A 13,154-nucleotide genomic window follows, 5' to 3' on the forward strand; every position below is an offset into this window, starting at 1 on the left:
ATAAATTATACTGTTATAAGTCGTAACTATAAATACAATTATTTTTCCTAAGTGGATAATTTTCTGATAACCATAGCCGACCTTGTATTCCATTCTTTTTACACGTGGTATACGTGACTGACGTAACGTACGAACGACCGCATCTCGTACGCTCCGGATTCCTCCCTTCTTTTTCATTAAGCAGACACTTGATGTAATTCAATAACGCAATCCGTGTGAGTGTGCGTGTTACGACTACACAGTATAATTTTGCCATCCTGTATATAATTATACGAAAACTACAAAATGTCGTCTAATTTATCATTTATCTAAATTACTACCTTTTATAAGGAAAAATTACTCATCCTTTAGCAGACCGTAAAAACATTTCGTATTTGTGTGGAAACGGTTCACTCAAGTCCTTGTTAAAATTTTGTGTTGAATTTTTAACATATTTGAGTATTAATTTGACGTAACATGATTATATTATTTAAATAATTTTTGTTAAATTGATATTTTCAATATTTTTTAGTGTCAAAATAACGTAATTTATGAGTAAATAACAAAAATGTGTCTTAAAATAGAAATTCTAAGATAAATGAATAAAATATGCGTTAAATTAATAACATAATAATTTGGAATAAAATATGCAGCCACGATTTATTTACAATCTTTTTGTTTATTTTTTTTAAATAAGATTTGTTATGTTCGAAAAAATACTCATCGTTAAATTAAAACATAAATTTGTGTGAACCGTTTGAGACACGTGAAATGTATTAAATCTAACATAAATTTTCTAACGTAATCTTATAAAAGTATTTATTCTACTTTTCTTTATTTCGGTAACAATGACAAATAGCATTGTTTGAAAAAAAAAAAACAGAAAAACTAGTTATTTTCTGCAGGTATTTCGACACTGAATACAAATCCGGCTTTCAAATTATTCCATAACGATACAATTTCATTTGAAATTCCAAAAAGAGCTATTTTACATATTTGGTCATATTATAACTACAATATGTAATGTGTTGGAGGATATAGGATATTAATTATGAATATCTTAGTAATCGTAGCTGAAAAATAATAAAAAATCTTTTTAAGATCTAAAAGTTGTAACAATATACTTAATTTTAATTGCAACAAAACTTGCCTAGTACGTTATACATAATAATTGTAACATGACAAAATACGTAAAAACAGTCCTTTTTTTTGCAAATTGAATAAATTATTTGAAATTGTAACGTGATGGAAGAATTTTATAAAAACATTCGTATTCAGCATCCAAAATATTATAAAAAATGACTGATTTTGTCTCAATATCTGAAAAAATGTCGAACAGTGTAGTCATTAAAATAATTAAGATAAAATGAGAAAATTTTCACGTATATAAAATTGTGTTGTTAAATATTGAATATTGAACTGTTTCATACAACATTCATTTATAAACGGAATAAATTTCCAATTTCAGTCACTTTTTGCAGAGACTATGAATTATGACTGCATATTTAACTGTGCATGACTTTGTTCTTTCAAACGTGCTTCGAAAAAATAGTTTATCCATATCGGTCGAATAGAGACTTCCATTTTCAAAAGTTCGTTGCGCTCTAAAATTAATTCTTTTCAAGGAAGGATGACGCAATTCCGAATGCGTTCACATTGAAATTGCTCAGCTTGCCCAATTATATTAAAGCATTTGGACTTTGAACTGTCACGGAATTATTGCAATAAACACGAATATACTAACTCACGAATTTATGCTAGTTAAAAAAGATACAAATAACAAATATTTTAGTTTCAAATTCATATTTTTATATAATTAACAGACCTTATTATAATTGATGATCTCAAAAATTTATATAAATTTTCAATGTCATGTATCATTAATTTGAAACTTTCATTTTTTTCCTAATTTTGAACACATTTTTTTAAATTTAAACATTTTTTTAATTTTAAAGGTACTTTAAATAAATTTATATTGTTAAATAATAAATTTATAAGCCTTTTAAATAAATTTAATAACCAGTAACTTTAAAATATTTTAAAATACGCATTTATATTTATAGACTGTGCTAACATTAGAAACAATTCACAAAATTTCTCTTGCATTTTGCTGATATTTGCAATATTTTTTTCTTTAATATCTGAAAAAATGGGACTGAAGAAATGGTCTCTTTGACTCGAAATAAGATTCTAGATTATATATAACTATCTGATATATTTATATTAGCAATGATATATATATATATATATATATATTTATATATATATATTTTTATATATATATATATGCGAACAAATTTAATAGTATCTGTCGATTTATTAAATTGGAACATAAGTTCGTAGCGCTACAAATTTTAAAATTCAAGTGACTGTAATTTTGTCAAGAATAAAAAAATAATTTTAAATCTTAAAATTTCTACTTTAGAAAGGTCACTATATGTCTTTTAGGTTTCTGCAAGTTTAGTAATTTTTACATATAAAAAGACTATGAACTGTACAACAAATTTTTTTCTCATTTTGTGGGCTTGTTCAAGAAAATTTACGAAAATTTTCGATTTGCTAACTGAAAACTTAACGTTTTCTATACAAAACCGGTTTTTAAAATGATCCCAAGATTTTTTGTTATTAAGTTATTGCGAATTATAAATAAAAGGAATATTTTTTATTGCCCCGTTAAAAGTTATCGTTTATTTTAAAAAATAGACTATTAAAATTGAAACTTTGCACGATAATTGTCAAACTTTAAAAAAAAAAACCATACAGACATAGTACAAATGAAGTAACGCTACAAATTTTTGTTTCAACTCAGTACAAATAAACGAAATATATACTTCTTGCTGAACTCGCGAGATATGTATATTATACTTAAATTACCCAAATGGCAAATCCATACTGAAAATTTCAAACGCGTAGTAGAATAGATTCTCCGTAATCGTTCGCGAAACAATTCTGAATCGTTAGAGACAAAGTCCCTAGTCCCTCCCAGTTAATTCCCGTCTATTTGGGAATTAACTGCATTATAGGGCAATCTAGAATTGGCGGCGATTGAAGGCAAGGATGGCCTAGTAGCATTAAAAAGCGTCTCAGAGCGTTTCAGTTGCAATACGCGATTTGTTTCGTCTTTCCCGTGTTTGAGTAAACAGTTTGTGATACTTTTAATAAAAAGAAAGAATTCATTGTTTTAAAAAATTTATCTTCTTTCCATTGATTGAAATAGATTGTTGTTTACATTTGTATATAAATTCATAAAATTTGGAACACCAATCCATTTCAAAATCCATTTTGAAAAATAAATATAAATCAATATAGTACAATTTCCATACTTGTGTGTATAAATGTGTATATGAATTTATTTAAAAGATAAAATCTGTCTAAAAATCGGTCAGAAAATAATATCTACTGTTTCACATTTTCATCGAGAAAATTTATAGAACGCCACGCGTCCATCAGTTTATTTTCGATGAGAAAATTTTTGCTATACGTAGCTAATTCATTTAAAGATCATACATAATATCCGTTCGTCAGTAATCATCTTAATTCACCGTAATTTATTAGTTCTCATTCAGAATCCGCTATTATTCATCCGGGCAATTCCGTGCTTCATCTCGTGAGAGAGGCACGTCGCCGAAACATAATAAATCGTTTTGATCGTTATTGTGACGAGTCGTTCGCTCTATTCACTTCGCTTCAATTTAATGATGCAGCATGATAAGCTCTATTACCTATCGTTCACGTGCTTATCGAACGATCTGAAGAAATCGTTTGTATTAGCATCGTGATCGACGCCTGCTCCATAGAATGTGTGAAAAAAAAAAGGAATGCCGAGTTCACCGATACTAGATGACCTATGGCAAATCAGCATGTTCCATCGAAATCTTCCTACATTAAGTCGCGATAACGCATCGTACGATGGCTCCCTCTCCCGCGAGCTTCTACTGAACGAGCACTTTTCAGTTATTATTGACATACATGGCCCCTTTAATCTCTTCTTCCTTTTTTTTCATTTACGATCATACGACGGAAATTATTCGGAGAAATCATATGATTGTCGCGTGCGCACTTATATCACGTGTTAAGATAACTAAAAGCATAAACTTCCGAGAGGCAGCTATATTGATTACATTAATTATTCTGAAAATAATCTACTTGACTCAAGTGACTATCTTCAGTGAAAATATAGGAAGAAAACATGAGATTTATCGCGAATTTTATCTCCTTATTAAATATACATACATTGCAAATAAACATTTTCGAACATGGTTAAACATACATAGTTAAACATACACTGAGAGAAAGAATTTTGTTAATTTAGCAAGCCATCAGTACTTTTAACCGATAAATATGTGACAACAAATTTTGTAGTTGTGTTTGCTGCTAGTCTGCTATACCAACCAATTATTAAGGAACAGAAGCAAACTATCTAGAATCTAATCTATCTTTTGGATAGATTTTAGCTCGTTTACATAGTACTCATTTATGTAGATGATCGTGGAATCTTAAATTGTAGGAAATCGACCAAGCACAGTCAAATGTAGGGAGAATACTTGATTAGAATTTCTTACGATTTGGAATTCTGCAATCATCTACGACTTATATATATATATGAGCCTTATTTGCTAGCGATGCTGTTGATTATTTGTTACATTGACGAATTAATTTGCAATCGTAACAAATCGATCGATTTTTTAACAAATATCACATTTATTTTCCCTTGATTTGTTCCTGTAACAAAATCATTTCTCTCAGTATACATATATTATAATACACGTATATATTTAATATTTGTTGCATTTATATGTAAATACATTTTTAATTTATTGGAAATATTGATTTTCATATTTCAAGTATAATGAATAAAATAAAATTTATATGATATATATGTTGCAAATGAATAGCTTCAAATTTATGGTTGAATGTAGGTACATTAAAATATATGTTTAAATATGTATTCTATGTAAATATATCTATTTTTTTTATTTTATTTGAATATTGATTTTCATTTGAAGTGTAATTAAAATTTTATATAATATAGGTTACAAATTAATAGTTTCGAATTTATAATTTAATATATGTATATTAAAATATACATTTAAATACATGCTGTATTATATACTTAAATAAATATACTTTCAATATTTTATTTGAATATTAATTTACATTAAAAGTATAATAATTAAATTAAAGTTTAAATTAGATCTTTTTCAAATCATCATATGCGCACTTTATGTTTTGGAAACAATGCAAATGTTTTTAAATAATTATGTAAACTAGATTTTAAGTGTCTTTAAAATGAAAGACTTCAAAAATCATTGTTAATGGAGAAATTTATATATAACCTTTATATATAACCTTTATCGCAAGACATTAATATCTGACGAATAATTTAGTTTCATTGAAAGTTAAATTCTCTTTTTTGCTCTGTTACGAACTTAAAATTGCCACAAACTAATTAAAATCGTAGTCACAGAGACGATAAAGTATATCCGTTACAAATTTAATTTAAATATCGATTACGAAGAGACTCTTTTCTTTATTAAATATTTAAATAAAGATAATTTAAATATAATCCAACCGCAATAATTATATAATTTCAAAATGTGGTTTTTTTTTGGATTATTGGATCTGTATGATTCTGCTTGTGTCAATGGAGTTTCGTGTTAATTAACAATAATGTAAAAAACAACTAATTTGTTTGCTATATAAATGAAATTCATTATCGAGAAAATACAGATAATATTAAATAATATAAGAAACACAAATAATTACACTAATTTACAATACGAAAATTATGGGCAATTTTTACAAATTTTATATAAATTTTACACGAATAATTACATTTTTTAATTTATTTATTATTTTAAAAATTAAAATAGATTATAACATCTCGACATGAATATCCGATTTTATACATTCATTTATGATTGTCCATCCAATGAAAAATAATTACATAATAAAATGTTATTCAAGAAAGAAAGAGAGTAGAAATTAAAAAAAATAGATATTTAAAAGATGTTTTAGATTTCTAGATTTGGTGGATTAAAAAAATGTGCGATGAAATTTTTGCAAAGCTAAGTAATATTAAGTTTTCACAAATGTTTTGCGCTTCCTCGGAAATTATCTTCTCTTATCGAGACACACCGGTCGTATTATAATTACGTAATTCAACATTCGTTCGCGTTTGGATAAACACTCTTCGTATGAATGTACAGTATGTCTTCAAACAATCTGCGTGTTATAGATAGACGGTTAAGCTGAATTGAAAACAGCTATATCGAGTAAATTAATTTCTGTGTAATTAGAATTGAAAATAAGTAACGTTATTGTTACGCGAAGCTTCGTGATAAAAGATAAAACTTTTTAATTAATGAGAAATAGATTTTACTTAATAGAGAGAACTGCGTTTCAAAATTTATAATTATAACGTTATACAGTATTCAAAGTAAGGAAAATCTATATATGTAAATAATTGATCTCTTTTGACAGGCTTGTCACGGCAAAATTATCCTCAAATTAATTAATTTTATTTCTATATCTAGTGAACATTGGGACACTGTATAAGTAGCAGTACATATACTATTTATATCACACAGCGTTTGTAGCACGAGTAACACAGCAACTGAAGAAAGCGCCGTTTCTTCGTCGAGTGAAAATTAGTTTCAAGGGAGAAGTAAGAGCAAGGTTTCCCAACGTCTTCTGGTAAACGCAATTGCGCCTCGGTAAATATTAGCATGATTCGATAGAATCGTCAGTTCCGCATTAGCAGTTTGACCAGACCAGCTGTGTCGGAAAAATTGTTACGAGAGTTGAAGTTTGGATGAAAGGAGACTAGTACGCTCCATAAATTTTGCATAGAGAAAATGGAACAAAGTAGAATAAAATTGCGAGTTTTTATGAACAAAATAATGGTCAATAATACGAGCTAATTAAGAATAATAATAATAGATAACAATATGTATAATTATCATTTTCAAAGAATTAATAATAAATTAATAGAATAATATGACGACTATACTGTCTACTTTAGTATGAATGACTAAAAAGATAGAAACATCAAGATGAAATCATAAATAGAAAATATAAACTAAAATTAAATTGACAACTTAATGTAGCAACATTACACTCTAAAAAATATTAGTATGTTCTCTGAAAGTGAATTAGTGATTTCAGAGCTATTATAAGAGCTAATTATAACTTATGTAATGTTATGGATTTGTTATTATTTGAGATTTACAAATTTTATGTCGATATCTCGTAATCCACAACTGAATTAATTGATATAAATTTTATCTAAGAACACCTTACGAAAGAAATGATTACAACAAAATATCTGACTGTTTGTTAGAACCAAATATTTATTTTTCTGTCGAAACTGATATCGTGTTATCCGTTTTTTTATACTCCATGAATTAATTTATAAAAAGTATTTGCCGTACACAAAAAGTATCGGTGTGAATTTAACATCCTACAATGTTTATATAATTCTTACCGTGTTAATATTATTTATTAATATTCAGGTTTCACGGTTTTTTATTAATAATGCATCGATTCTCTATCACTTTCAGAAATTATGATTTTCTACAGATTGAAATGCATTTCAATATGCAAAATATCATAATCCCTAAAAGTAAATCAGTATATTATTATTGAAAAACAATAAATATTCGCTGATGATTACATCAGTTAAAAAAAATGTAATACTGAAGTCAATAATAATATACACATTTACTTTTGGAGAATGGATTTAATACTATGATGGTGTTTATATAATTCTCACCATGTTGTTTATATTATTAATACCAAAAATGATTTGGATTTAATATCATAAATTTTAAATCCATGACAATGTTGAAAATTCAAAAGTTTGAAATCCACATCATGTTGATATTAATATTAATAAATAACACCAACATGGTGAGAATTATATAAACACTGTGGGATGTTAAATTAATACTTTTTATAGTATACAGCAAATGAAATACTTGTTATACAAATTAATTCATGAAGTATGAAAAAAAAACGGATAACATGACATCAATTTCGACAGAAAAATAAATATTTAGTTCTAACAAACAGTCAGATATTTTTGTTGTAATCATTTCTTTCGTAAGGTGTTCTTAGATAAAATTTATATCAATTAATTCAGTTGTGGATTACGAGATATCAGAACATAAAATTTCTAAATCTCAAGCAATAACAAATCCATGATACAAGTTGTTATTCTCGTATATTTGACAAAATTGTTTCTGTTATTATCAAAAATTGATATTTCTTCAGTAATGAGCCGTAATAAGTTACAAAAGATAAAAACTCTTTTTATCGCTCTTACAGCTTCGTTGCCTTATCGTCCAAGTGTGCGTAAACGCTTTTAAGATATTTTATCGAAGCGTGATTTGTGCAAGTGTTTTGTTCGCGATTCCGCTATCTGCCAAAGGAACGAAGCGATTTCATGAGAAGACTAAAATTTCGCGTGTAATTCGCAATTTGCCGGGGAATGAAAAAGGAGGATAATTCAGGCGGAGTATATTTCACGGTAACGGTAACACGACGTGTTAATGTTAGGAAAAAAGCATCTCGCCCGGGGGTGCCCTTTTTGCGACTCCCAGGGATAACGACAGTCGCGTGTTGTCGTAAACATGTTTTATGAGCGGTTGTTCCGGATGTGGGTCGGCTTTTCTCGCGAGAGCGCGTCCCTCGAGAGATCGATGGAAAAACTAGACTACTCTGGAATCGGGAGATCTAACGGTACGTAGGTATTCGCAAGTACTAGTTATCGACATACTAATTCGCGGATTCCTATGGAATTATCTCGAACCTGCGATCCTGTTTAATTCGCCGGAGTTAAGTCAAGGAAGCCGGGTTTTCGTTTAATAATATTAGGTTTGGCAGATTGCTTTAAGCCTTGGCAAAAGCCAAATAGAATACGCGGAATATTGTGTGAATATTCCGAGAAGAGAGGAAGATTTAGAGTTCGCAGTGTTAAGCGTATCAAGGGGATCTAATGACACAAATGTAACTGTTTTAATTTAAAGTTGCATTTCCTGATAATTTTATTTAATATTATTCTTAGAATTAGAATCAAATCGGTCTTTTACATTAAAATAATATGCATTATTTTAAAATAAATATATATTGTTTTAACATATAAAGCATAATATAGATATAAAAATAGAGAGCATAAATATGATATTATTTTGAACGATCAATATTAAATATAGAACATATGAATCATATTTTATGTATATATAAAATATCATTCGTGTGTCTTCTATTGATAAACGTGTCTCGTAATTGATAAACTGAAATGTATATTTTCAGATACTGGAAACAAACGAGAATATCAGATACAAGATGTGTCACGTATAATTTTAGAATTAAATTGTAATAATCTACGTGTCATTCTTATACAATTTTCTGTGTTTTTCTCTGAATTTATTAAAAGAGACTAAAAATACAAAAAAAATGAATTTCTAATAAAGAATTCATATACAATATATTCCAACTGTCTATAAAGCTCATATCGATATCATTTTGTAATTAAGATAAATCTTATATCGAATACGAATACTGGAATATTCAAATTTTAAAATAGTTTAGTAAAATAAAAAGAGCAATTCTTTCGCTATTATATGTGTCATTCATTGTGAAAAAATACTATTGAATTATTATTAAAAAATTTTAAAAATACTATTGGATTAATGAATGATATTGAAACAAGTAGTTCATTTCACGGATATAATATTCAATTTGAATAATTTTCAATAGATTTTTCATAAGTTAGATCGTATTTTTCCATAAAGGATATGATGCAATCCGTTTAAATAATAGATGTATAATGATATACAACAATGCATTATGCATATAACAAAAAGTTTTACACCTATTTTAAATACATATTTCTTAAATAAATGTTTTAAAAAATACAACGCGTCAATATTTAAAGTACATCAGGAAATATTTTACTTGAATAAAAAAGGAAAAAGAAATAGAATAATTTTTAAGAGATAATTTTTTGCTATTTTTCTGTTTACGATTGTTGCACGAATATATGTTTAATGAAGGAAATAAAGAATTAAATTAAATGTTTTTTATCAACTGATAAAGCAACTGATATACAGCAATTGTTGCAAAGAGATCAAGATGCTCGAATGCGATTCGAGGATGACAACGATTTCCACTTCTCCCGCAGAAACCACTCTATCGATCTACTAATAAAACACTCCTACGCAGGCCAATCGCTTATTCCTCCCCTTGACCGCAGGGAGAATTGTCAAGATCGATACACGAGGTTATCAAGGCTTTTTGGTGAATTGCCCGATTAGCTTTTTTATCGACTATTATTTCGAGATCTCGATACCAGAATTTGTTGCCCTGCAGCGCAAATCCGAATTACATTGTGCATACATTATTCCCCCAAAGTTATCGACAACATCGGTCGCGACCAGTAGAATTTACATAGCATTGCACTGGGACATTATTCGATAAAACTTTGTTTACTCACTTTTGCATTCGTTATCTTCTGTTGCAGATAAAATACAGTAATCATATAGCAAACAAAAAGCTACATGCAGAATAATATTCGAAATTATGAAATTAAAAAGAGATTAAATTCATAAAATTTTAGAAATATTGTGCACTGAAAAGTTTCTGTTTGAAAATAAATGAATAAAAAATTCTAACGATCGATCAGAATCCTAGCTGATTATTTCAACTACAATTATAATAGATTCAACTAGAAAATTCTAATTTGTTTCTATTTTTAATCAGAATTCCAATTAATGTTAACTCTTGTGGAAAGATAATAGATTTTTATTCATATTATACGATATTCTCATTCCTTGGAGTTGGTATTAATTAAATAATCTTGACTAAAATTTAGGCACTTATATTTTTTTCATCCATCTAAAATTTGTTTACCTAAATTGATTATCGGCATTATAAATTTTTCAAAAGATAATTTACAGCAAAAGCTATTAATAAATTTTTGAGCTAAAACTTTAATTCAATCTGCATTTGAAATATAATATTTTTCAATCTATATATCAAATATCAAAATGAAAATAACGCAAATTTAGATTTTATCATGTTAAAATTTGTGCTCAAAATTTTTATGAAGAATCATTCAACGAAAGATACTACATTTTCTACGCAAAGGAACTTTCGAGGAATCTTATATCAATTTCACGATCAATTGCTATATCTCTGAAACTTTTGTTCACAGCCACGTCAGCGGTGATAGTGAAGTCAGAAAACGAGCATCATCATCTAGCGAGTATCTCCGGGGATAATATTGTTGGAACGGGGGTGAGAATAGGACGTGGCGAGGACGCAGTCGCGAGTGGTAGCGTCAGCCCCGTTATGGATTCGGCGCAATCGGCCATGATGAAGCAAACAGACTACGTCGTAGGTCAGTGAACTAAATTCTCTCTCTTATGAATATAATGATAATTTCTCCAATTCAGCAATAAAAGTAATTCAGTTTTAGTCAACAAAGATTGAATATTCCGATAATCACAGATCGTTATCGTGTTATCAGTATCTGTGTTGTCAAAGCGACGAGTGTTCCGTGAATTGGTGACGTTCATAAACTTTCGCACATGAAAATGGAGGCTTTAGTTTCACACAATATTTGGTGATGTAATTGCAAGGAAATTTTTCGAAAAGAATACAATTTTCTAAATATTTACTCGTTTAAAGAACAGAAACGAAGGATATTAAAAATGTGTATACGTTGCTCCAAAATATTACCGAAAATATAAATATTTCATGGATTGATCTATTTCGTCTGAGTATCTGTGTCAGAATTTGAGCACAATTCTCCTATTGATTTAAAAATAGAGTTTAATTTTTGTGTTAATTTTTTTTTTCTTTTTTTTAATGTAAAATTGTTTCGTAATAATTATTTGCAAATTTGATTCGTAGCAGTACGAATTAAATCAAATTTTGTATACATACTAATAAATATTCATGCAAAAGTTTATTAGAATTTACATTTAAAAGTTGTTTACTTAAAACTGCAGCAAAACATGGTCATTTCGTTACATAAAGCTAAGTTATTTTTTTATTTTGTTTTTTGCTGTTTTAGAGCATATTTATGATATAAATATGATTTGTTGACTACCTGCTATCGATTTGTTTAGTTGTTTAACTGATATTTTCAGTTGATACAATCAAAACCATCCTTAAAATCCATAAATTTGAAAGATATATAATACGTGACATTTAAAAAAAATGGAATGTTTTATTGAAAATAATTTTAAATAGACTCTTTTCATATTTTGCAATAATAATTTCGTTTAATACGTAAAGAGAATTTTGCAGATTTTTTGTATTATATTGAATATTATATTATATTCAATATTATGTTCAAAAAGTTCTGGATTTTTATTTATAATTTTTCAACTATATTTCACGTGCAAAAGAAGTTAATGACCCGAGTTATCGACAACATCAAAAACATTATCTTATCTCGGAAATGATTAAAATCAGTAGATACCAATAATAAGATAAAATGTAGCGCAAAGGTTATCTAATCGTACATATCTAATCATGATAAATACGAGATTCCTTTTCCAATGCAAAGCGCTTGAATATAAGCTTTTGAAGACTGTTAATTTAGGGCAATTAATTTTAAGAAGCTCAGTAGCTGATACCAATGCGCGATAAGCGATGTGCTTTCATGATTACGAAATAATTCGTAGTCACCCTCAGTAATGTTTGCACGATTTTATCAATAAAAATTTTTCAGCTATATTTGGATCGATATATTATATCAGAGTGCGGTTGCACTCGATTTAATCTGAAGCTTATGTCATTTATTACATGTGCATCGTGTTTTTGAGAGTAGAATTGAAGAGTTGATAAAAAAATTATTACGAGTTAACTTCTAAAAAAAGTGTTAAATCTATTACTATGCACAAATAAGCTATGCATATTAATGATTTTTTTGCGGAAATGATTATTTTTTCTTACAACTTTATATTCAAATGCGTCAATAAAACTTGCTCAGTAGAACTACATATCTTTTAATTAACATAAAATTTATTTTATTAATATTATATAACATATATTATATTATTTTAAATTATTTTAATAATTATTATCTTTACTTAGTCATTTGAATGTAAAAGAATATATATATATATATACATATCTTATATTAGAATAGAGAACTTGTC

General features: G+C 27.7%; 1 protein-coding gene across 1 annotated transcript in view; it reads left to right on the forward strand.

Moving 5' to 3' along the window:
- LOC108691862 overlaps nucleotides 1–13,154 on the forward strand; it is a 56,784-nt gene that overhangs the window by 34,882 nt on the left and 8,748 nt on the right. The window contains exon 7 of the mRNA XM_018199797.1: nucleotides 11,198–11,383. Coding sequence (XP_018055286.1) covers nucleotides 11,198–11,383 — 186 coding nt within the window. The remainder of the gene's footprint in view (nucleotides 1–11,197; nucleotides 11,384–13,154) is intronic.

This window comes from Atta colombica, unplaced genomic scaffold (assembly GCF_001594045.1).
Source record: "Atta colombica isolate Treedump-2 unplaced genomic scaffold, Acol1.0 scaffold53, whole genome shotgun sequence".
Taxonomy (NCBI): Eukaryota; Metazoa; Arthropoda; class Insecta; order Hymenoptera; family Formicidae; genus Atta; species Atta colombica.